The 21,772-nt window shown below is 47.1% G+C and overlaps 1 protein-coding gene across 1 annotated transcript in view; it reads left to right on the top strand.

Moving 5' to 3' along the window:
• The window catches only part of LOC144695515 (allograft inflammatory factor 1-like), a 24,979-nt gene extending 17,348 nt beyond the window's left edge, over positions 1-7,631 (top strand). Inside the window, exons 3-4 of the mRNA XM_078566391.1 lie at positions 2,864-3,144; positions 6,247-7,631. Of these exons, the coding sequence (XP_078422517.1) occupies positions 2,864-3,144; positions 6,247-6,331 (366 nt within the window). The 3' untranslated portion in view covers positions 6,332-7,631. The remainder of the gene's footprint in view (positions 1-2,863; positions 3,145-6,246) is intronic.
• The last annotated feature ends 14,141 nt before the right edge of the window (positions 7,632-21,772 follow it).

Raw genomic sequence — 21,772 nt, 5'->3', positions numbered from 1 at the left:
CAGACCTGCCTCTTTCCTTTCGGCTTTGGAGCTCTTGTTTAACTCGGCCTCCGTCTGTCTCCAACCCCATGTTTGCATAGAATCACGGAATGCAACATGGCACGAGGAGGCTGTTCAGCCCATCATGCCTGGGAGGACCATTGTGAAAGAGTTACCAATTAGTCCCAATCCCCCAGCCCCTCTTTCCCTGTTGCCCTGCAGATTTTTCCTTTTGAAGTATTTATCCAATTTCCTTTGGGAAGCCATGATTGAATGTGCTTCTACTGCCTGTTCAGGCAGTGAATTCCAGATCACAACAACTCGCTGCATAAAATCAACATTCTTATTACTTCCTCCCACCTTCCATCCTGCCCCTTCCATCCCATCACCCCCTCCCCCCATTCCCCCCTCCCACCATCCCCCCTCAACCCCCCCATCCCCCCTCCACCCCCCTCCCCCCATCACCCCCTCCCCCATCCCTCCCCTCCACCCCCCACCCCCTTCAACCCCCATCCCCCCACCACCCCCCCAACAACCCAACCCCCTCAACCACCCCCCAACCACCCCCCACCCCCAATCACCCCCCCACCCCTCCAACCACCCCCCAACTACCCCCCCCAAATACCCCCCAACTACCCTCCCATCCCCCAAACCACCCCCCCACCCCCACCCAACCAACACCCCCAATCAACCTCCCCATCCCCCCAACCACCCCTCAACCACCCCCCACCCTCCCACCTTCCATCCTGCCCCCTCCATCCCATTACCCCCTCCCCCCATCCCCCCTCACCCCATCCCCCCTCCCCCATTCCTCCTCCACCCCCCATCCCCCCTCCACCCCCTTCCACCCCCCATGCCCCCCTCCACCCCCCTCCACCCCCCTTCCACCCCTCCACCCCCCTTCCACCCCACTCCACCCCCATTCCCCTCCTCCATCCCCATCCACCCCCATCCCCCTCCACCCCCCATCCACCCCCCTCCCCCATCACCAACCCCCCCATCCACCCCCCATCCCCCCTCCACCCCCCATCCCCCTATCCACCCCCCATCCTCCCCACCCCCATCCCCCCTCCACCCACATCCCCCCTCCACCCCCATCCCCCCTCCACCCAATCCCCCCTCCACCCCCACCCCCCTCCACCCCCATCCCTCCCCTCCACCCCCATCCCTCCCCTCCACCCCCCATTCCCCCTCCACCCCCCATCCCCCGCACCACCCCCATCCTCCCACCACCCCCCCACCAACCCAACCCCCTCAACCACCCCCCCACCCCCCCAACCACCCCCACCCCCCAATCACCCCTCCACCCCCCCAACCACCCCCCCAACCACCCTCCCTACTACCCCCCCAACCACCCCCCACCCCCACCAACTACCCCTCATCCCCCAAACCACCTCCCCCACCCCCACCCAACCAGCCTCACCCAACCACCCCCCCAACCACCCCCCACCCTACCCAACTAACCTCCCCAACCAACTCCCCCACCCCCAACCACCCCCCAACCACCCCCCACCCTCTCCAACCACCCTCCCCGATAGGTCACTTTTTAATTTCATAGAATGGTTGTGGCACAGAAGGAGGCCATTCAGCCTGTCCTGTTGGTGTTGGCTCTCCAAAGGTGTAATTTACTAAGTGCCACCCTCCCTGGCCTTTTTCCCAAAGACCCTGCACATTCTTTATTTTCAGAAAATAGCCCAGTCCCCCCCTCCCCTCGAATGCCCGGATTGAGCCTGCCTCCCCCACACACCCAGACCCTAACCACTCGCTGCGTGAAAATGTTTTTCCTCATGTCACCATTGCTTCTTTTGCCAATTATCTTAGATCTGTGCCCTCTCGCTCTCGATCTTTCCACCAGCGGGGAACAGTTTTTCCTTTCCTACTCTGCCCAGACCCCTCTATCAAATCCCCTCTCAATTTGTTCCCGGGGTATGGGTGATACCGGCAAGGTCACCTTTTCTTTCTTGCGCATACTTCGTTGCTGTGATGAAGGTGTTGAGCCTTTTCCATTAACATTAGAAGTCAACCACAATTTGTCGGGCAAGGCCGGATGGGGCAGGAGTAGTTACGTTTTTGCTGAAAAAAGAGACATGCCAAAGCTTTTCATCTTGCACTCATCAGGGCACTTTGCAAGAATGCCAACAAAAGGGGAAAATGACAATTTATACTTCATGCGAAGAGAGTGCTGATTGGTTGGCAAGTGGACTCTGATTGGTAGAGGCACTGCCATGGAGAATTCACCAGTGATGGCGACTGACAGTTAACTGACAAGCAATGTTTCAAATTTAAACCAGCCGGCTTGACCCTGATTGGTCAAGGCATCGCCCTGAGGAATGAGTCAGCAAATGACTTTCACTTATTTTATTCAGCTGAAACAGACGCAATGTGTGCACATGACTAATCAGGGTCAAGCTGCATGGTTTAAATTTCAAGCAATGCTTGACAGTTAACTGTCAATCGCCATCACCTCTACCAATCAGCACTCTCTTCACGTATAATATAAATTGTTGCGTTCCCCTTATATTGGTATTCTTGCAAATTGTCCTGATGAGTGCAAGCTTAAAAGCTTTGACATGTCTCTATTTTCTGCAATACTCAAGCTCTGTACGACCAAATGACTATTTGGTTACATTTTTAATGCTGAAGAACAGACTGGTTCCCAAAAACCTGGAAGCTTTTCTGGCCGTTGGGTTACCCAGTGCCATAGTTTGAATTTTCAGGTCCTGACCTTTGGTTTATGAGTCGGGTACCATGCCCACAACACGACCCAATCCCATCATGGGCTGCTTGGCCACGGAGTGATGGTGGTCGAGGCAGAACCCCATCCCTCGGCTGGTGTCTGCACTTTCCGACAGGAACCTCCGAGGATGAGGCCCAGGGGCAGTAGCAAAATGTAGAGGTCTCGGAGAGGCCAAGGGTGGGGGTCAGAGGGCGGATGCGAGTTAGACCGCGTCATTTCAAACCTTCCCTCTCCTCCTCTCCACCCCTCCCCCCCACCTCCTCAGATATCATGGGGCTGAAGAGGATGCTGGAAAAGCTCGGAGCGGCCAAGACACACCTGGAGCTGAAGAAAATGATCAAGGAGGTGGCGGGAGAAATGGGCGAGACCATCTCGTACTCGGCCTTCGTGAAGATGATGCTGGGAAAGCGGTCCGCCATTGCTAAAATGTAAGTTCTTCTTCAAACAGTTCAGAGAAGGTTCACTTGGCTGTTCCTGGGATGAAGGGGTGTCTTATGAGGAAAAGTTGAGCAGGCTGGGCCTGGGCTCATTGGTGTTTAGAAAAATCGACAGGTAAACTTATTGCAATAGATAAGATGCTGAGTGAACTTGACGAGGTAGACGCTGAGAAGATGTTTCCTCTTGTGCGGGAGCCTTGGACTTGGGGACATTGTTTAAAAATGAAGGATCTCCCATTTCAGGTGAGGAGAAACCTTCACTAAAAGGTCACGAATCTTTAGAATTCTTTTTCCCCAGAGAGCAGTGGAGTTGGGCCATTGGATATATTCAAGGCTGAGTTAGGCAAATGTTTGATCTACAAGAGAGTCAAGTGATATGGGGACAGGCAGGAAAGTAGGGTTGAGACCACAGCCAGATCTTATGGAATGGCAGAGTAAGCTCAAGGGGCCGAATGGCCTACTCCTGCTCCTAATTCTTGTGTTCTTGTGGGAGAATGGGAGAGATTGTTTTTTTCACATACACAGCACATATTCTGAAGTGTGTATGTGTGTGTCACATATTCTGAAATGTGTGTGTGTGTGTCACATATTCTGAAATGTGTGTGTTTGTGTCACATATTCTGAAGTGTGTGTGTGTCACATATTGTGAAGTATATATGTCACATATTCTGAGGTGTGTGTGCGTCACATATTCTGAGGTGTATGTGTGTGTCACATATTCTGAGGTGTATGTGTGTGTCACATATTCTGAGGTGTGTGTGTATGTGTATGTGTCACATATTCTGAGTTCTGTATATGCGTGTGTGTGACAGATTCTGTGTATGTGTGTAAGTGACAGATTCTGTGTGTGTGTCTGTCTGTGTGTGTGCCACAGATTTTGTGTGTAACATATTCTGAGGTATGTATGTGTCACACATTCTGAGATGTGTGTGTGTGTCACATATTGTGAGGTGTGTATGTCACATATTCTGAGGTGTGTTTGCATCACATATTCTGAGGTGTATGTGTGTGTCACATATTCTGAGGTGTGTGTGTGTGTGCGTCACATATTCTGAGGTGTATGTGTGTGTCACATATTCTGAGGTTGTGTGTGTATGTGTGTGTGTCACATATTCTGAGTTCTGTATATGCGTGTGTGTGACAGATTCTGTGTATGTGTGTAAGTGACAGATTCTGTGTGTGTGTCTGTCTGTGTGTGTGTCACAGATTTTGCGTGTAACATATTCTGAGGTATGTGTGTGTCACACATTCTGAGATGTGTGTGTGTGACACGATTCTGAGGTGTGTGTGCATGTGTGTCACAGATTCTGTGTGCGTGTGTCACAGATTCTGTGTGAGTGTGAGAGTTTCACATATTCTGAGGTGAGTGTGTGTGAGTCACATATTCTGAGGTGAGTGTGAGTGTGTGTGAGTCACATATTCTGAGGCGAGTGTGTGAGTCACATATTCTGAGGTGTGTGTCACATTCTGTGTGTGTGTGTGTGTGACAGATTCTGTGTGTGTCACATACTCTGAGGTGTGTATTTGTGTGTGTGTGTCACATATTCGGAGGTGTGTGTGTGTCACACATTCTGAGGGTGTATGTGTGCGTGGTGTGTGTGTATGATTGTGTGGCTGGTGTAGGTGGGGGATTGCAGGGGGATTGTTAGTGGAAATTTGACTTGTGCAGCAGCAGAAAATGGATAGAATCACATGGGCTGCCTGTTCCACACCCCTCCCCCACTGATATTCAGGTTCTTGCAGATCGTGGGGGGCAAGTCTCTCTATGTTGGAGGGACAGAGATGAAGACAGTGGGGTGAGGAAACTAATGTTTTTAAAAAAATTTATTCACTCATGAGATGTGAGCATAGCTGGCAAGACAGACTTATTGCCCATCCCTAATTGCCCTTGAGAAGGTGGTGGTGAGCTGATCTTCTCAAACCGCTGCAGTCCATGTGGTGTAGGCACACCCACAGTGCTGTTAGGGAGGGAGTTCCAGGGTTTTGACCCAGCAACAGTGAGGGAACGGTGATATATTTCCAAGTCAGGAGGGTGAGTGAGTTGGAGGGGAACTTCCACCTGGAAGTTCCCCTCCAAGTCACTTCCTAGCCTCTGACCTGCTCTTGCAGCCACAGTATTTATATGGCTGGTTCAGTTCAGTTTCTGGTCAATAGTAACCCCCAAGATTTTGACTGTGTGGGATCCAGCAATGGTTATGCCATTGAATGTTGCCTCTAACATTCAGTTTAATCTCACCCTGACTTCATTCTCCATTAAAATCGACAGAGAATTATATAAAATACACTGTTAAATCACAGTTTTAATTCACTGCCTGTGACTAAACTGATTTTAAATGACTGAAAAAGGCTTATTAAATATGGGTTGTGGGTGGATCCGGGATCTCACATGGTGCTTTTAAAATGAGCTGGAAATATTGGTCATCCTGCCATTAGGTGAATTGTGCTGAAAAAGCCCCTGCCCAAAGGAGCAGAAACTCCAGACTGGGAGCTTATCTGCCCATTGGACTCCAGTCCCAGCTGAACAGTCCTTATCCTACGCGCTGGTGATAGTATCTCACTGTGTGTGAGGGTGGTTCCATTATTCACTCAGGGGTGTACAGTGGGTCAGGGACAGAGCCAGACTATCACAGTTCTTATAGGAAAGAGTTCACCCTCACTCTCTAGGCTTCAGGTAGCCTTGCCTCTTTCAGAAGAATCCCTCGACAGGCTCCCTGGAAAGGTCTGCATGACCCATGACTGCAAATCAGTTTACTCTGTACCTCACCCCATTCTGTATCCAGTCTGAGTGTATTAGATGAGGACAGTGTCGAGGGAGCTTTACTCTGTATCTAACCCTGTGCTGTACCTGCCCTGGGAGTGCTTGATGGGACAGTGTAGAGGGAGCTTTACTCTGTATCTAACCTCGTGCTGTGCCTGTTGTAGGAGATTATTTGATGCTGAACTGGGGTACGCAGAAGATAACATCCTTTCTCATCTTATAGCAATAATAAATCTCACTTTTAGTGATTCATGGGTGAAATGATGTTTTTGAGGTTCAGTATGTGCTGAACTAAGCTAAGGTGATGACATTGCTCTTGGCTTCTCTCTACACAGAATCTTGCTGTACGAAGATAAAGCAAAGGAACCTGAGAAGCCCACTGGACCCCCAACAAAGAAAACCTTCAGCGACCTCCCATAATCCTCCTCTTTGCCAACGTTGGCCTCAAGATGAGCTTCTGACCCACATGTGCCCTCCACCACCAAGGCCGCCTAATCCCACCTCTGTAACATTGCCTCGCTCTGTAGCTGCCTCAGTTCATCTGTTGTTGAAACCATCATTCACGCCTCCCGTCCATCCAAGCCTGACGATTCTACCGTGCTCCTGATCCGACCGCATTATGCCCTCCATAAACTCGAGACCGTCTACAACTCCGCTGCCCGCGTCCTAGCTCGCTCCAAGCCACCTTCACCCGTCACCCCTCTGTGTTCACTGACCTACGCTGGCCCCTGGCCCAGCAATGCCCCGATATTTAATGTGGCCATCCTTGCTTCAGGTCACTCCAAGGCTTCGCCTGTCCCTATCCCTGTAACATGCTCCAGCCGTACGACCATTCGCGATCACTGCCCCTGGCCAATCCTGGCCTCCTGCGCATTCCTGATTTTCTGTGCTCACCACTGGGGGCTGTGCCTTCAGCTGCCCGGGACCTATGCTCTAGAATTCCCTCGGCCCACCGTGATGGGAGAACGGTGGCACAGCTTGGACTTCAGAGCCTCACCGTGCCAAAGTGAGAATGCAATCAGCCATTCTGACAGGCAGTGACTGCAAAGCAAAGGAGAGAAAGGTTTGCATAACACATTTCCCGACAATTGGCTTGGAGTTGGAGCTGAGATGAGGAAATTTCTTACGGAATGCGTTTCTCGGATCTGGGACGCACTGCCCGAAAGGGTGGTGGAATCAGGTTCAATAGTAACTATCGAAAGGAAATTGGATAAATGCTTGACATGGAAAATATTTACACTGCTTTGGGGGAAGGACATGGGGTAGGGTGTAATTGGCTATGGTTCTTTCAAAGAGCTGGCACAGTTATATGGGCCAAATGGTCTCCTTCTGTGGCCCATAAGCTACCCCTGATTTCCTTGTCAATATTCAGCCCCAGATCAACATCAATAAAAGCCTGGTCGTTAATTCATTGCTGTTTATGGGAGCTTGCTGTACATAAATTGACTGCCGCGTTGCCTGCATTACAACAGTGACTACACTTCAAACAGCTTTTGATTAGCTGTGAAGCTCTTTGGGGCATTCTGAGGTTGTGACAGGTGCTGTTCCTGTATTGGAGGAGCACAGGTTACCTTCATAAGGGAGAAATCTTCGAATGTCTGATCATCTCTACAAATTTGGAGAATGTTACATTCCCATCCAGTGATTTCCTGTTTACGAACACCACTCTCTGGAAAATGAGACTGAACAGTTGCAGAATAAAAGAATTTTGGAAACATTACAGTTCATTTCGTTCCCATCCTTGTTCAAACTCCTGCTGACTCACCCAAAGGGCTAAATCTAAGGGACAGTTGTAATGGTGCAGAGTGCCTTTAAAAGGATTGGGACAGTCCTGGTGGTGCAGGGTCCCTTTAAAAAGTTGGGACAGTCCTGGTGGTGCAGGGTCTCCTTCAGACATTGGGACAGTTCTAGTGGCATATGGTCCCTTTAAGAATTTGTTACTGCTCTGGTGGTGCATGGTCCCTTTAAGAAGTTCAGGCCGAACCCTTCCTCAAACTCAGGGTTCACCAGCTGCCTGGAGGGTGGAGATGGCCGTGACCCCCCTGACCATGAGCTCGGGGGAGGGGAACAACCAATCATGGCATGGTGCGTTGGAGAGTTTGTGATGTCATAAGTGGGGGAGGTGCCAGAGGATTGGATAGTGGCAAATGTGACGCCCTTATTTAAGAAAGGGTGTAAGGACAGCGCTGGCAACGACAGGCCAGTCAGTAGTGGGTACGGTTTTAGAAACAACATTCAGGGGAAAAATGAACAGGTACTTGAAGAGGTTTGAGTTAATTCAGGAGAGCCAGCATGGATTAGTAAAAGACAGGCTACGCTTGACTAATCGAATTGAATTGTTGATGAAGTAACAGAGAAGGTTGATGATGAAGGGAATGCAGTGGATGTTGCATGCATGGATTTTAAGAAAGCGTTCAACAAAGTGCCACATAAAAGGCTGGTTAACAAAATGAAGTTCGTGGAACAGGAGGGTCAATGTCCAACTGGATAAAAAATTGGCTTAAGGACAGAAAACAGTGAGTCGTGGTACATGCTTATTTTTCAGACTGGGGGCTGTTAGACAGTGGTGTTCCCGGAGGGTCAGTGCTAGGAGCACTCCTTTCTATCGCTGTATATAAATGACTTGGATCTTGGAATACTGAATAGAATTTCAAAATTTGCCAATGATACCAAACTTGGAGGAGTGACAACCGGTGAGGATGCAAATTGCCTGAACATGAGATAGAGAAGGTGATAGAATGGGCAGGTGGAATTTAATAAAGAGACGTGTGAGGTGATGCATTTTGACAGAAGGGATAGGGAGAGGCAATATGGACTTATTGGCACAGCTATAAAGAGCATTATAAACAGTTTTAGAGGGACCTGGGGGTGCATGTGCATTGATCTTTGAAGGTGGCTGGAGATATTGAGAAAGTGCTTAGCAAAGCCTATGGGATTTGTGTTTCATAAATGGAGACACTGAGTATAAAAGCAGTGAAGTTACGCTGAATCTTTATAAAGCTCAGGTTGGGCCCCAGATAGATTATTGTGTCCAGTTCTGGTTGCCATGCTTTTGGAAAGATGTGAGTGTCCTTAGAAGGTGCAGGAGCGGTTTCCCAGAGTGGTTCCAGGGATGGGGGAATTTAATTACAAGGGTCAGGTTGTTACCCGTGGAACAAAGGAGATCGAGGGGAGGTTTGGTGGGAGTGTACACGATTATAACAGGTATTTCGATCAGGTAGAAAGGCATAAGTGTTCCTATTAGCTGATAGCACAAGGACTGGGGGGAGAAAAAGAGTTAAGGTTCTGGGCAAGAGATGCAGAAGGGATACGAGGAGGAACTTCTTTTATGCAGCAAGTGGGTAATGACCTGGAACTCGCTGCCCACGAGTGTGGCAGAAGCAGAAACAGCCAATGATTTCCAAAGGACATTGGATGGGCACTTGAAGGGAATAAACCGGCGGGGCTACGGGGATTGAGCGGTGAGTGGGGGAGTGGGACTGACTGCATTGCTCCATGGAGAGCTGGCATAGACTCGATGGGCCGAACGGACTTTTTCTGTGCCCTAAATGACTCATTACCTCTATCCGCCGGCCATGATTGTGCGATGAAATCCTCCAGACATTTATTTGAGTCAAAACAAAAAGGCCAACGGAAATGAGAAGCGACTTCCGTTCCCCATCTGAATCCAGAAAAATGAAAGCTTGACCTGAGGAAGAGTTAAAAAGAAAGCTCGGCTAAAGCGGGTTGTGGCATCACGGATGTGCTGCGTGTTCTCCCGGAGTGCGATGCAGGTAGCCTGTGCCACAGGTAGAGCCATTTCCCTACCGCAGGAGAGTCTGGGAGCTGCAAGCCGCCATTGCTCTGACAATCTAAACTCTTTCCATCTTGCCTCTCCCCTCCTCAGATTTGTGGTTTGAAAAGGGCTCTCTTTGCAACAGTTACACCCATCGTGAATTCCATCTATGGAATTCATTGCCACAGAAGGCTGTGAAGGCCAGGTCATTGAGTGTATTTAAGACCGAGATAGATAGGTTCTTGATTGGTAAGGGGATCAAAGGTTATGGGGAGAAGGCAGGAGAATGGGGTTGAGAAACTTATCAGCCATGATTGAATGGCGGAGCAGACTCGATGGGCTGAATGGCCTAATTTCTGCTCCTATGTTTTATGGTCTTATGGTGAACAGGTACTCTATGCTTTAATGAATGCATTGTGACTCTCAGGTTGTACCATTGACCACCTATCAACTCCAATGAGAATGATTTGCCCTCTGTTGATGTAGTACCCCCATTCCCCAGCAGAGGGTGAGGCTGCATCATTCGAATTGCAAGGTGAACCAGCAGGTTGGGTTGATTTCCTTTGAAGGAAGTGAACACTTCAGCCTATCATCAATTGTCTGGTGCAGACCTGGCCAATAATGGGTCTGTCAGAGCTGCAGTAGATCCTGAATGGAGCAACATTGTCATTTTTGAGAATGAGCTGACAACGTTCAGGCTGGTCACTGTAGGTGACTCCGCCGATGTGGCTGGACGATCCGATAGGACCGACAGCAAACTGGACTCCTGATTGAAACAGTAAAAGACACCAAGATGTGCGACCAGGGGGTTGACAGGGGGATATAGAAGCTGGACATGAAACTGTTGACCCCAGGAAACATTGAGGAATTCAAAGGGGATTACAAAGTGCAGAGGACCATGAAACCCCTCTTTGAGTCCCTGATGCTCTGGTGGGAAGCGATCAAGCTGAACGTCAAGAGGTTTTTCATCCTCAAAGGTGTTCAGTAACGGAGACAGAGGGAAATGTCCCAACTCCAGAGAAGCATGTACAAGCTGCTCTTGCTGCAATCGATGGGGATCGACATCAAGGAAGATCTCCAAGAGGTGAATAGTCAGTGGACTGTGTCTTAAGTGTGGAGGCCCCCAAGATCATCTTCTGGTCCAGCGCCCTCTCCTTGGAGCAGGATGTGACGTGGTCACATTTCTCCTTCCAAACGGTAGACAGAGGGATTTCTGTGAGAAACAGCCCAAAGAAAGAAGATGGCTCGGTAACGAGAGTGCAGACTGATACACTAAGGATCAGCAATACTTTTAAGCTGGGGAGATGGTTGGTGTAGTGGAAATGTCACTGGGCTAGTAATCCAGAGGCCCAGGTGAATTCTCTGGGGATGTGGATTCAAATTCAATAAATAAAAACCTGGAATTAAACGCTAAATATCAGTGATCATCGATTGTCATAAAAACCCATCTGGTTCACTAATGCCCTTTGGGGAAGGAAATATGGCCTATATGTGACTCCAGACCCACAGCAATGTGGCTGACTCTTAACTGCCCTCTGAAATGGCTGAGCAAGCCACTCAGCTCAAGGGCAATTAGGGGTGGGCAACAAATGAGGCCTTGCCAGTGACACCCACATCCCATGAAAGAATAAATTAGATAAAATCCCACAGACAGCATGGTCTCCTAGTCCTTCCTGTCCTCTATCACAGAGGCCTCAAATGACAGCAAACTGCCGAGTCTGGACAAACCATTAACACTGGACGAGCTGACAAATGCTATCAGGTCCGTCAGGAAGGGTAAAACTCCCAGAAGCAGTGGAGTATCGGCAGAGTTGTATTCGACCTCTGTGGGACTGGATTGGCCCAGACCTGTTGTAAGTGTACCTGAGTATGTCCTGGCCGGCAGCATGTCAGAATCCATGAGGAAAGGCATCATCACCCTCATCTACAAGTGGAAGGGGGAGAAGGGAAAAACCATAAGTTGGGAGCCCATTGCACTGCGTAACATGGAGTGCAAAATTCTGTCCAAGGCCAATGCAATCCACTCTGGAGTTGGTGGTCAGGCCTGGTCACGCCTGTGCTGTATCCGGTAGGAAGATTTCTGATAGCCTTGTGCAACTCAGGGATATGATTGCCTAAATGCAGGATGGGGGAGTGGACACCTGCCTCATCCTCATCCTTGGACCAGGAGAAGGCCTTTGAGAGAATATCGCACAAGAACTTGATGGACTGAGTAGACTGTCAAAGTCAGTCTGGCCTCATCTTCAGAACACAGACAAGCACCAAGACATAGCTTGGCTGGCGGTGAGATAGACCCTCCCCATCAGGTCCTTCATGCACGCCTGAAGTCTCACCACCTCTGCATACTGCCCTTGAGGGGTCTGTGGTGGGGAAGAAACTGTCATTGACCTCCTTCTGGAACATGCCTTTGCAAAACAGGTCTAGAAAAAATATGCAGTGGTTTTTGTTGAGGTTTGTTCTGAACAGCTCCATGATACAGGACTCTGTGCTGTACAGGGACTCACACCGGAATCTCTGTCTGATCCCAAAAAGGGTCATAACATCTTGCATTACTTGGGCTGTAAAATGTGTTCCCTGATCCGATTCTATGCTTCGGGGTAAACCCCAACGGGTAAACACCTTCTCTAATAGAATTTTCGCAGTAATTTTGGCTGTTTGTTCTGGTCAGAAAAGCTTCCACCCATTTAGTGAAAGTATCCACTATTACTAGAATGTACTCGTATCCTCCTGGAGTGGGAGGAAGGGGTCCTACATAGTCTATCTGTAAATTAGTCCAAGGCCCTTCTACTGGTCTAGTATGTCGGAGGGCCCCTTTCCTAAAATTTCTATCGGGGTTGTGTTGTGCACAGATCAAACAATTCTTGACATAGTGTTCCACGTCACCTTTCATTCCGGGCCACCAGCACACCTCCTTTATCTGATCCAGGGTGCTCTCCATTCCTTTATGTCCCCATAAGTCATGGTACCAGTGGATAATTTGGTTTCGTCCCCCCTCTGACACCACAAATTTTCCCTCACATAAAACCACTCCGTCTTGAATATAGACCCACCTCGTGCCTTCTATATGTGTCTAACTCTGCTCCTTCTATTAGTTTTTTCAATTCTCTGTCCTTCTTTTGCTCCTCTGTTAAATCCATTACTTTAACCTGCTTCTCTGTCTAGCCCCCGATTTCCCCAATCGGTGGCTGCCATTCCTGTCCACTTACAGCACCTCGTTTGGCCAATTCATCAGCTTTCCTGTTCCCTTTGGGAGATAGTTTTGAATGAGCTTTCACTTTTGTGACCCGAAATCCTTTCCCCTGTGCTTCTTCAAAGATGTACCGTAATAGCGGGGACAAAGGAAGGGGCCTTCCATCCGCTGAGACAAAACCTCTCGCCTCCCATAGGGGCAAATGTTCTGTGAGGCTATTACAGACAGACATGCTATCAGAGTATATGACTGATCTAGGCGGAAAGTATTCCGGGTGACCAACCACATAAGCGACGGTTGCTGGTTCTGCTGCCTGCGCACTCATGGTTTTAGGTAATTTCAAAGCCGCACTAAATCTTTCCTGTCCGTGTTCATCCTCCATGTATATCCCACAGCCACTTCTCCTTTCCCCATCCTGTACTGATGAAGAGCCATCCACAAAAATTTTAAAATAGGGTTCTTCCTTTCCTGTTTCCTTTGTTTTTCTACTTTCAGGCCCCATCTTACTCCCTCCCTTTTTCTTTGATACAAATGGGCCCTTGGGCTCATTTGCTTTCAGCAATTGACACTCATGTTTTTCTCCCTGTTAAACTAAGTTGTCTGCTAACATAGTGGTGGTTTTTACCCCCTTTACGGTTATATTTCTCCCTTGCAGCAACAATGTCCATCTAGCGATTCTATTTTGGCTAACTGCACCATCCTTAATCCTTCCGTCTAACAGGAGCTGTACAGGGGTGTGTTCTGTTAATATTGTAAATGGGTTTAATCCCACTATATAGGTAAAATGCTGCACTGCCCAAAAGACAGCTAGCAAGTGTTTTTCGCATACCGTATACCCCTGCTCTACTGATGAGAGCATACGTGAGGCGTACGCTACTGGCCGTAACTTCCCGTGTGTCTCCTGTAATAGAACTGCTGAAAGGGTGGTGTCTATGGTAGCCACCTCCAATAAAAATGGTTCAGTTGGATTTGGGGTTTTCAGAGCAGGCGCGGCAGCTAGTACTTGCTTTAGATCGGACATGGCCTGGGTGTGTTCTGTTTTCCACTCCCAGGCCACATTCTTTTTTAATAATTCCATTAGCGGGGCCGCTTTTGTGGCGAATCCATAAATGTGGCTCCTGCAATATCCCACCAAACCCAAGAAGGACCTTAACCCTTTTACATCCCACGGAACAGGGAGTCTGCCAACTGTCTCTATCCTTCGCTTGTCAATGTCCCTCTTCCCTGGTGTCAGAATCATTCCCAAGTAAGTAACTTTTTGTTTCATGATCTGCACTTTTTTAGGGTTAATCTTTAATCCCAAGTTATGTAACAACTGCAGTAATTCACTTAGCAGTTGATAATGTTCCTTTTTGGTTTTAGTTTGTAGGAGTAAGTCGTCTACATACTGCACTAGACATTCAGGCCTCAAGAATCCTTTTAACCCTTCCCTCAGCCGTTGGTGAAATATGGACGGAGAATTGTGAAATCCCTGCGGCAGGGCGGTCCATGTATATTGCTGTCCTTGGAAAGTAAACGCGAATTTATATTGACATTCTTTCTCCAGTGGAATAGACCAAAAACCATTACTTATGTCCAAAACCATAAACCACTGCGCATCCTCATTTTGTCGAACTACTGTCTCTGGGCTAGTTGCTACAGTAGGGACTGTTAACGGGGTGACTTTATTTAATTCTCTGTAGTCCATCGTTAGTTGCCAGCTAGCGTCGGGTTTCCTCACCGGCCAACTAGGCGCGTTGTTAGTAGAAGCTATTGGCCTTAATATCCCTTGCTGCAGCAGACTCTGTATCACCTTCCCTATCTCTTCTGCTTGTTTTGGGAAACCGTACTGCTTTTGTGGTCTGGGGTCTGGACCTTGTATACACACACTCCCAGTTATTTTCCCACAATCATGTTTATGTCGGGCAAATACTATTGAGTTTTGTGCAATAATTTGTTGTACTTCACGATCGTCACTCATTTCTCCTGGTTCTATCCACATTTCCCCGATCATGCATATCCTATCCTGATATTCCCCCACCGGGATGAGTGTGTGATTTATACTGCCTATGGCCAAAGGCATTTGCCAAATCATACAATTAACGGGATCGAAGCAGAGTCCCGCTTTGGCCATATAGTCGCTCCCTAATATATGTTCTTGTTCTCTGGGTAATTTGATAAGGACCACTGAATGCTCTATCAATATGTCTCCCACACCGACTTCCAATGGTACACTCACATATCCTACTTGTGAATGCCCTGTGAATCTACTTAGAACAATTTTGTTTTGAATTTTCCGATCTACGTCATTGATCTGAGTGGTGTTAATGGTGGTGTGGGATCCCCCTGTGTCCCAAAGGAATGTAATATGGCGGCCTCCATTCACTAGGGGTCTCCCCGTGTCATCCCACCGCGTATCACACACCCATAACGGAGAGGCCTGAGACCGTCATAGCAGTTAGCTGTATCTATCTGCCCCGTCTGCTAAATCTTCCCAATCTATATACCCTTGACCACTTTTTTCACCTCTTCCGGGTGTGAAAGCACACAGTATGCCCCTCTGTGCAGCTAGCTGATCTTGCAGCTTCACTATCAGTTTCTGACACTTTGTGCGATTACCGGTACTGCTCCTCTTTTCCTGAGCTGCTCTGTGAATCACATTCATAGCAGTTTTTAAATCACTACATTGTTGTTTCCATCCCTCCACCTCAGCTTTAGCTGCTTGGGCTTCTCCCTCTCTCTTACTCTTTTCATTAGCCAATCTTTCGCACTGTAACTGATATTGGTTCATGTGCATCAAATTTGCAGTTCTCTGTCCCTTTAAATCAGTTACCTTCTCACTAAGGCGGGCTATCTCCTCATGGAGTTTCTTATTCTCTTCCTCTAGTTTGTCTCGCTCTCTCCTAGCCTGCTGTCGGCATTCTATCCATTCCTCAAATAAACATCCGATCGCTACGGACTTCTGTACCTTTGTAAACTTCTTATCCGACATCTTAAAAGCAACAGGACTAGTTTTGAGATTGTTTTAGAAACCCAACTAGTACACTAATATTTGTTAGGAGAAATAGATTGCCAACATTATCTAGCGTGTCATACATGTAACTCCAGTCACACCCTAGATTATTGACCTTTCATTCCATTGAAGCAGTTTAGCTGCTCTTCAGTGCTAAAGTCAAAGTGCAAAGGTAAGGGAAAATCAGAAGGACCTACTGACAATGACCCAGGCAACATACCAGTGACCTTGCAATGTTCTCCTCACTCACGCCTCAGGACTGGCAGAGATGCCCCATACTTTAGTCAGCAATCTGCCATAGTCCTACTCATAGTGTAACTGCTGTTGGATATATTGCTGGGTAGAAATGGCCTAGGAATCTTCAACATTGATCTCTAGATCCCATGAAGTCCCATGCCTCCAGGTCAAGGCCATCTCATGCTGGTCCCAGTACCTGCCCTCACCCAACAACTCCTCCAAGCTCATATATGCTCAGTTTGGATTTTCCCTGAATCACTTTACTCCACACCTCACACACTCTCGATCCAGATATGGGATACACGAACTGAAAGGTGGGGAGAAGCAAAAGGAAATATCCTCAACATGAAGACAGTGTGATACCGAAAAGAAACCTGAGGTGAGTGGGGTCAAAACACTCAAGTGCTTTCAGTCTTGACTGAAACAAAGGGAGATGGTTCTGGTCAGACATCAGTCATCACCGGTCCTGGGATATTGGAACAACAGGTCCACAGGGGAAATGACCTTCACACAGCCATGTTTGATTGCTTCATCGATGACCTTTCCTCAATCATAAGGCCAGGAGTTTGGTAGTTTACTGTTGATTTCACAAAGCCTATTCCCTATTCACAACTCCCCCAGCGTTCATAGATATAGAATGATACAGCACAGAAGGAAGTCATTCGGCCTATTGTGGGTCTTTTGTGGTGCTATCTAGTTAGTCTCACTCTCCTGCTCCTTCCCCATAGCCCTGTAATTTCCCCCCCCCCCCCATTCAGGCATTTAAACAATATATTTATCCAGCCATCCCTTCATTGTCTCTGGATGCGTATCCATAGTGGGATGGCCCATAATCCCAACCAACTTGGACTTCAATGACTCAAGAAGAAGTTTCACAACTACCTTCACAAAGGCATCTAGGAATTAGCCATGAATGTGCCCTTGCAAATGTTACTCACTGCTCCGTTACAAATGTGTGCTTGCTCAGGTTTACTGTGTTAACTTTTAGCTGCTAATTCTCTGTTCTTTTTCTGCTATTGTTTCAAACTCAATTTTCCAACAAAACAAAGTTCATATTCCAAACGCTAGAGCAAAGCACAATGAATGCTGGAAACCTGAAATCAGAATCACAGATGTGTTACGGTGCAGAAGGAGGCCATTTGGCCCATCATGTCCGCACTGGCTCTCTGGATGAACCAGCTATCCTAGTTCCATCCTCCTGCCTTCTCACCACAACCCTGGAAATTCTTCCTTTTCAGATGACAGTCTAATTCCCTTTTGAATACTTCAATTGAAGCTTCCTCCAGCGCACTCTCAGGCAGAGCATTCCAGGCCCTAACCGTTTTTCCTCATATTGCTAAATGAGAGCAGAAAATGGAAACACTCATGGTCTGGCAGCAGCTGTGGAGAGAGAAAAACAGAATTGATGTATCGGGTTGGTAACACTTTGTCACAAACGGGAATACTTGGAGGTGCAACAGTTTTTAAGCCAGGCAAGTGAAGGGGGAAGGGGAGGAAAGAACAGAAGGAAAGGTCTGCGATAGTGGAAAAGGAGGAGATAATCATTGACCCAGAATGATTAAAGGACAGAAGGGATGAGGGCAAATTATAAAGAGATACTGGTACAAGTAAAGAAACTAAAGGCGTATCTAGTGGAGTTGTAACTGGGAAAAAGCGTGGCTGCCATCAAAGAGAAAAAAACTGAATTTATGATCTGAAATTGTTGAAATTAGTGTTGCGTCCAGAAGGCTGTAAACTGAGAAGTTGAAAAATAGGTACTGTTCATTCATTGGAATGCTGCAAGGACTGAGGGGTCAACTGGGAACAAGGTGGAGAATTGAAATGACAGGAGACTGGATGCTCGGGTGATGCATGTGGACTGACAGAGGTGTTCACATAGTGATCACCCAGTCTGCGCTTGTTCTCCCCAATGTCCAGGAGAATTGGACATCACAAGCAGCGAATATATGATACTAAATTGGCAGGAGTACACTGGAATCACTGTTTCACTTGGAAGGAGTGTTTGAGGCCCTGGATGGTGAGGAGGGAAGAGATGAAAAAGCAGTTGTTGCGTCTCATGTGCCTGCACAGAAAGGTGCCATGGGGAGGGGAGGGGTTGTTGGAAGCGATTGAGGTGTGGGCCAAGGTGTTATGCAGGGAATAGTCCCTTCAGAATGCTGAAAGGGGAGGGGAAGTTGTGTTTGGCATCATACTAGAGATGGCAGGAATGGTGGAGAATAATCCATTGTACATGGAGGCTTGGGGGATGGACAAGAGGACATGGTTCCGGGAGGAGGTGAAGAGGTCTGAGCTAGGGGACAGGAAATTGGATGGCACAGGCAAGAGCCCTGTTAACCACAGCTGGGGTGAGTCCTCAGTTGAGGAAAAAGTAAGACATATCAGAAGTGCTGGTATAGAAGAATTATATCATCAGAATAGATGGGGCACTGATGGAGAAATTGGGAGAATGGAATGGATTCTTTACAGGAAACTGATATGAGGAAGTGTAGTTGAGTTTGTGACTATTGGTTGATAACCTATCCTCAGAAATAGAGGCAGGCAAGTTGTGGAAGGGAAGGGAAGAGTTAGAGATGGACCATTTGAAACTGAAAGAGAGGTGGAAATTGGAAGCAAAGTTGGTGAAGTTTTCCAACCAGGGCGAGAGTGGGAAAAAGCACTAATGCAGTCATCAATGTACCGGTAAGAGGGGTAAGAGGGGGTGGGGTGCCTGAGTAGGACTGGAACAATGTAGGTTCGACATATCCTACGAAATGGTAGGCATTGCTAGAACGAATGGTGGGCAACACATAGCAACACCATTTATTTGGAGGAAGTGAGTGGAGTTAAAAGGTAAGCTGTTCAATGTGAGAACAAGGTCATCCAGTGGAGGAGGGTGAAGGTAATTAGGGATTAGGTGGGTTTCCACTCAGGATGAAGCATTGAGTACTAAAGTCATCCTGGTGTGTATGGAGGTGTAGAGACATTGGTTGTCAATGGTGAAGAGGAGACAGTTAGGACCAAGAAATTGGAAACCTGGAAACTGTTAAAGTAATGGAGGGCATCAGAAGAGTCACCCCATGTAGGCGGGGAGGGGACTGGACAAAGTGAGAAAAAAAATCGAGTCTTCCTTTTGGACCCCATTCCTTTTCTTCCAATTTCTCCACCTCCATTGCATCTGTTCCCATGATGCAACCTTCCACACCAATACTTCTGGTATGGGTTATGAAAGATCACACCATTGTTCAACAAAAATATTTTCCACTGAAGAACAACTCAGCAGGAAGGACCCATTCGTGGCTCACTCAGGAAGTTAAGAATAGTATTAGATTAAAAGGAGAGGCTTACAATGTTGTGAAAAATAGGAGCATGTCTGAGGCTTGGGAACATTTTAGAAACCAGCAAAAAGCCACCAAAAAGCTGATAAGGGAAATAATAGAATACGAAGGCAAACCAGCGAGAAATATAAAAACGGATGGTAAGAGCTTTTATAAGTATTTAAAAAGTAAGAGAGTAGCTAAAGGAAATGTTGGTCCCTTATAAGCAGAGGCAGGAGAAATTATCATGGGGAATCAGGAAATGATGGAGGCATTGAGCAAATATTTGGTGTCTGTCTCCACAATAGAAGACACAAGTTCCATACCAGAAATAGATAATAACCCAGGGGATAAAAAAAGCGTGGAAATTAGGGAAATTATTATAAGCGGAGATAAAATATTGTAGAAACTTAAGGGACTAAAATCCAACAGATTCCACGGACATGACAGCCAACACCCTAGAGTTCTAAAAGTGATAGCTGTAGAGATAGATGGTGGACGTTCTAGCTATATTTTTCCAATATTGCTTTAGATTCAGAATTTGCCACTAGGCAAATGTTGCACCACTTTTCAGGAAAGGAGAGAGAAAGAGAAAGCAGTGAACTACAGGCTAGTTAGCCAAATATCAGTGTTGGGAAAATGCTGGAATCTATTATTAAGGAAGTCTTAAGAATGCACTGAGCAAAGTATGATTAGAACAAGTCAACGTAGTTTCCAATTTGAAGCCCTGTTTGACAAATTTATTAAAGTTTTTTGAGGATTTAACTAGTAGCGTAGATAAAGGGGAACCATTGGATTTAATACACCTGGATACCCAAAAGGCATTAGATAAGGTGCCTCACAAAAGGTTAATAGGCTCATGCGTTTGGGGGGTAATATATTAGCATGGATAGAGGGTTTTTAAAATTCATTCATGGGATGTGGACATTGCTGGCTAGGCCAGCATTTATTGTCCACCCTTAATTGCTCTGGGAAGGTGTGGTGAGCTGCCTTTTTGAACTGCTGCAGTGCATATAGTGGTTTGATACAACTGATAGCTTGCTAGGCCATTTCAGAGGTCATTTAAGAGCCAACCACGTTACTGTGGGTCTGGAGTTGCATGTAGGCCAATTTGCAGTTTCCTGTCCTTAACTGCCTCCTCTTAAACATGGACGTTGTTGTGAGGCATAGCAAATATGATTTTTCAACTTTCAATGGACTGGAAATTTTGCAGTTGGAAATGAGACAAAATGAATTACTTAAAAAATAGGGTGAAGGTGAAAAACAAGTACATCACCGTAATGTAAAGAAAAAGACATTTCCTATAATTCAGACACCCCATCGAAACTTGTCACTGTCTTAGGGAGAGACATTAAAATGCAAAGTGCTGGCTATTGAAACAATGGCTTCCACAGGCAGGCACACTTAAAACCCCTCGGAAATATACAATGGGTGAAGTATTTCAGGGCAAGTCTGCTAGCCACTGCGGAGAGAGATTGCAAAAACATGTCAGAGGTTCGGAATCCTGCAGTGAGTAACTCACCTCCTGACTCCCCAAAGCCTGTTCACCACCTACAAGGCACAAGTCAGTAGTGTGATGGAATACCCTTCACTTAACTGGATGAGTGCAGCTCCAACAACACTTAAGAAGCTTGATACCATCCAGGACAAAGCAGCCCACTTGATTGGCACCCCATCCACAAAACTTCACTCCCTCCACCACTGATGGACAGGTAGCAGCAGTGTGTACCACCTACAAGGTGCACTGCAGGAGATCACCAAGGCTCCTTAGACAGCATCTTCCAAACCCATGATCGCTACCAAATAGAAGAACAAGGGCAGCAGATACATGGGAGCACCACCACCTGGAAGTGCCCCTCCAGGCCACACACCATCCTGACTTGGAAATATATCGCCGTTCCTTCACTGTCGCTGGGTTAAAATCTGGGAACTCCTTCCCTAACAGCACTGTGGGTGTACCTACACCACATGGACTGCAGCAGTTCAAGAAGGCAAGGTGCAGGAAATGGGTCACACTCAGCTGAGGGCCCTACCAACCACAGTGTTTTATTCTGTTGTTAACATATTCTGCTATTTTACTTTCAGATTTGACATTTTTTGAACCACAATATCACTTTAACAATTTGAGAAGGAAGATTTCACTCGTGCCCATTGAGGACATGATATAATAGGCAAGAAGCTTTGACCTCTCGTCTCAGTGAAATTTACTCTTTCTTCTAAAAACATATTGATTTGTTTTTTTAATATGATTTTCTTGTAATATAATATTGGGTTTCTATGCATGAGTTTAGTTTTGTACAAGGGGTTGCATATTATTGTGAATTTCTGGTAAATGAGAATTAGTTCTTTCATTGAACTTTGGTGTTGCTTTTTT

This window comes from Cetorhinus maximus, chromosome 21 (assembly GCF_964194155.1).
Source record: "Cetorhinus maximus chromosome 21, sCetMax3.hap1.1, whole genome shotgun sequence".
In the NCBI taxonomy this organism is placed as follows: Eukaryota; Metazoa; Chordata; class Chondrichthyes; order Lamniformes; family Cetorhinidae; genus Cetorhinus; species Cetorhinus maximus.
Note: the sequence above shows the minus strand (reverse complement) of the source record. Positions and strands in the feature narration are given on the sequence as shown.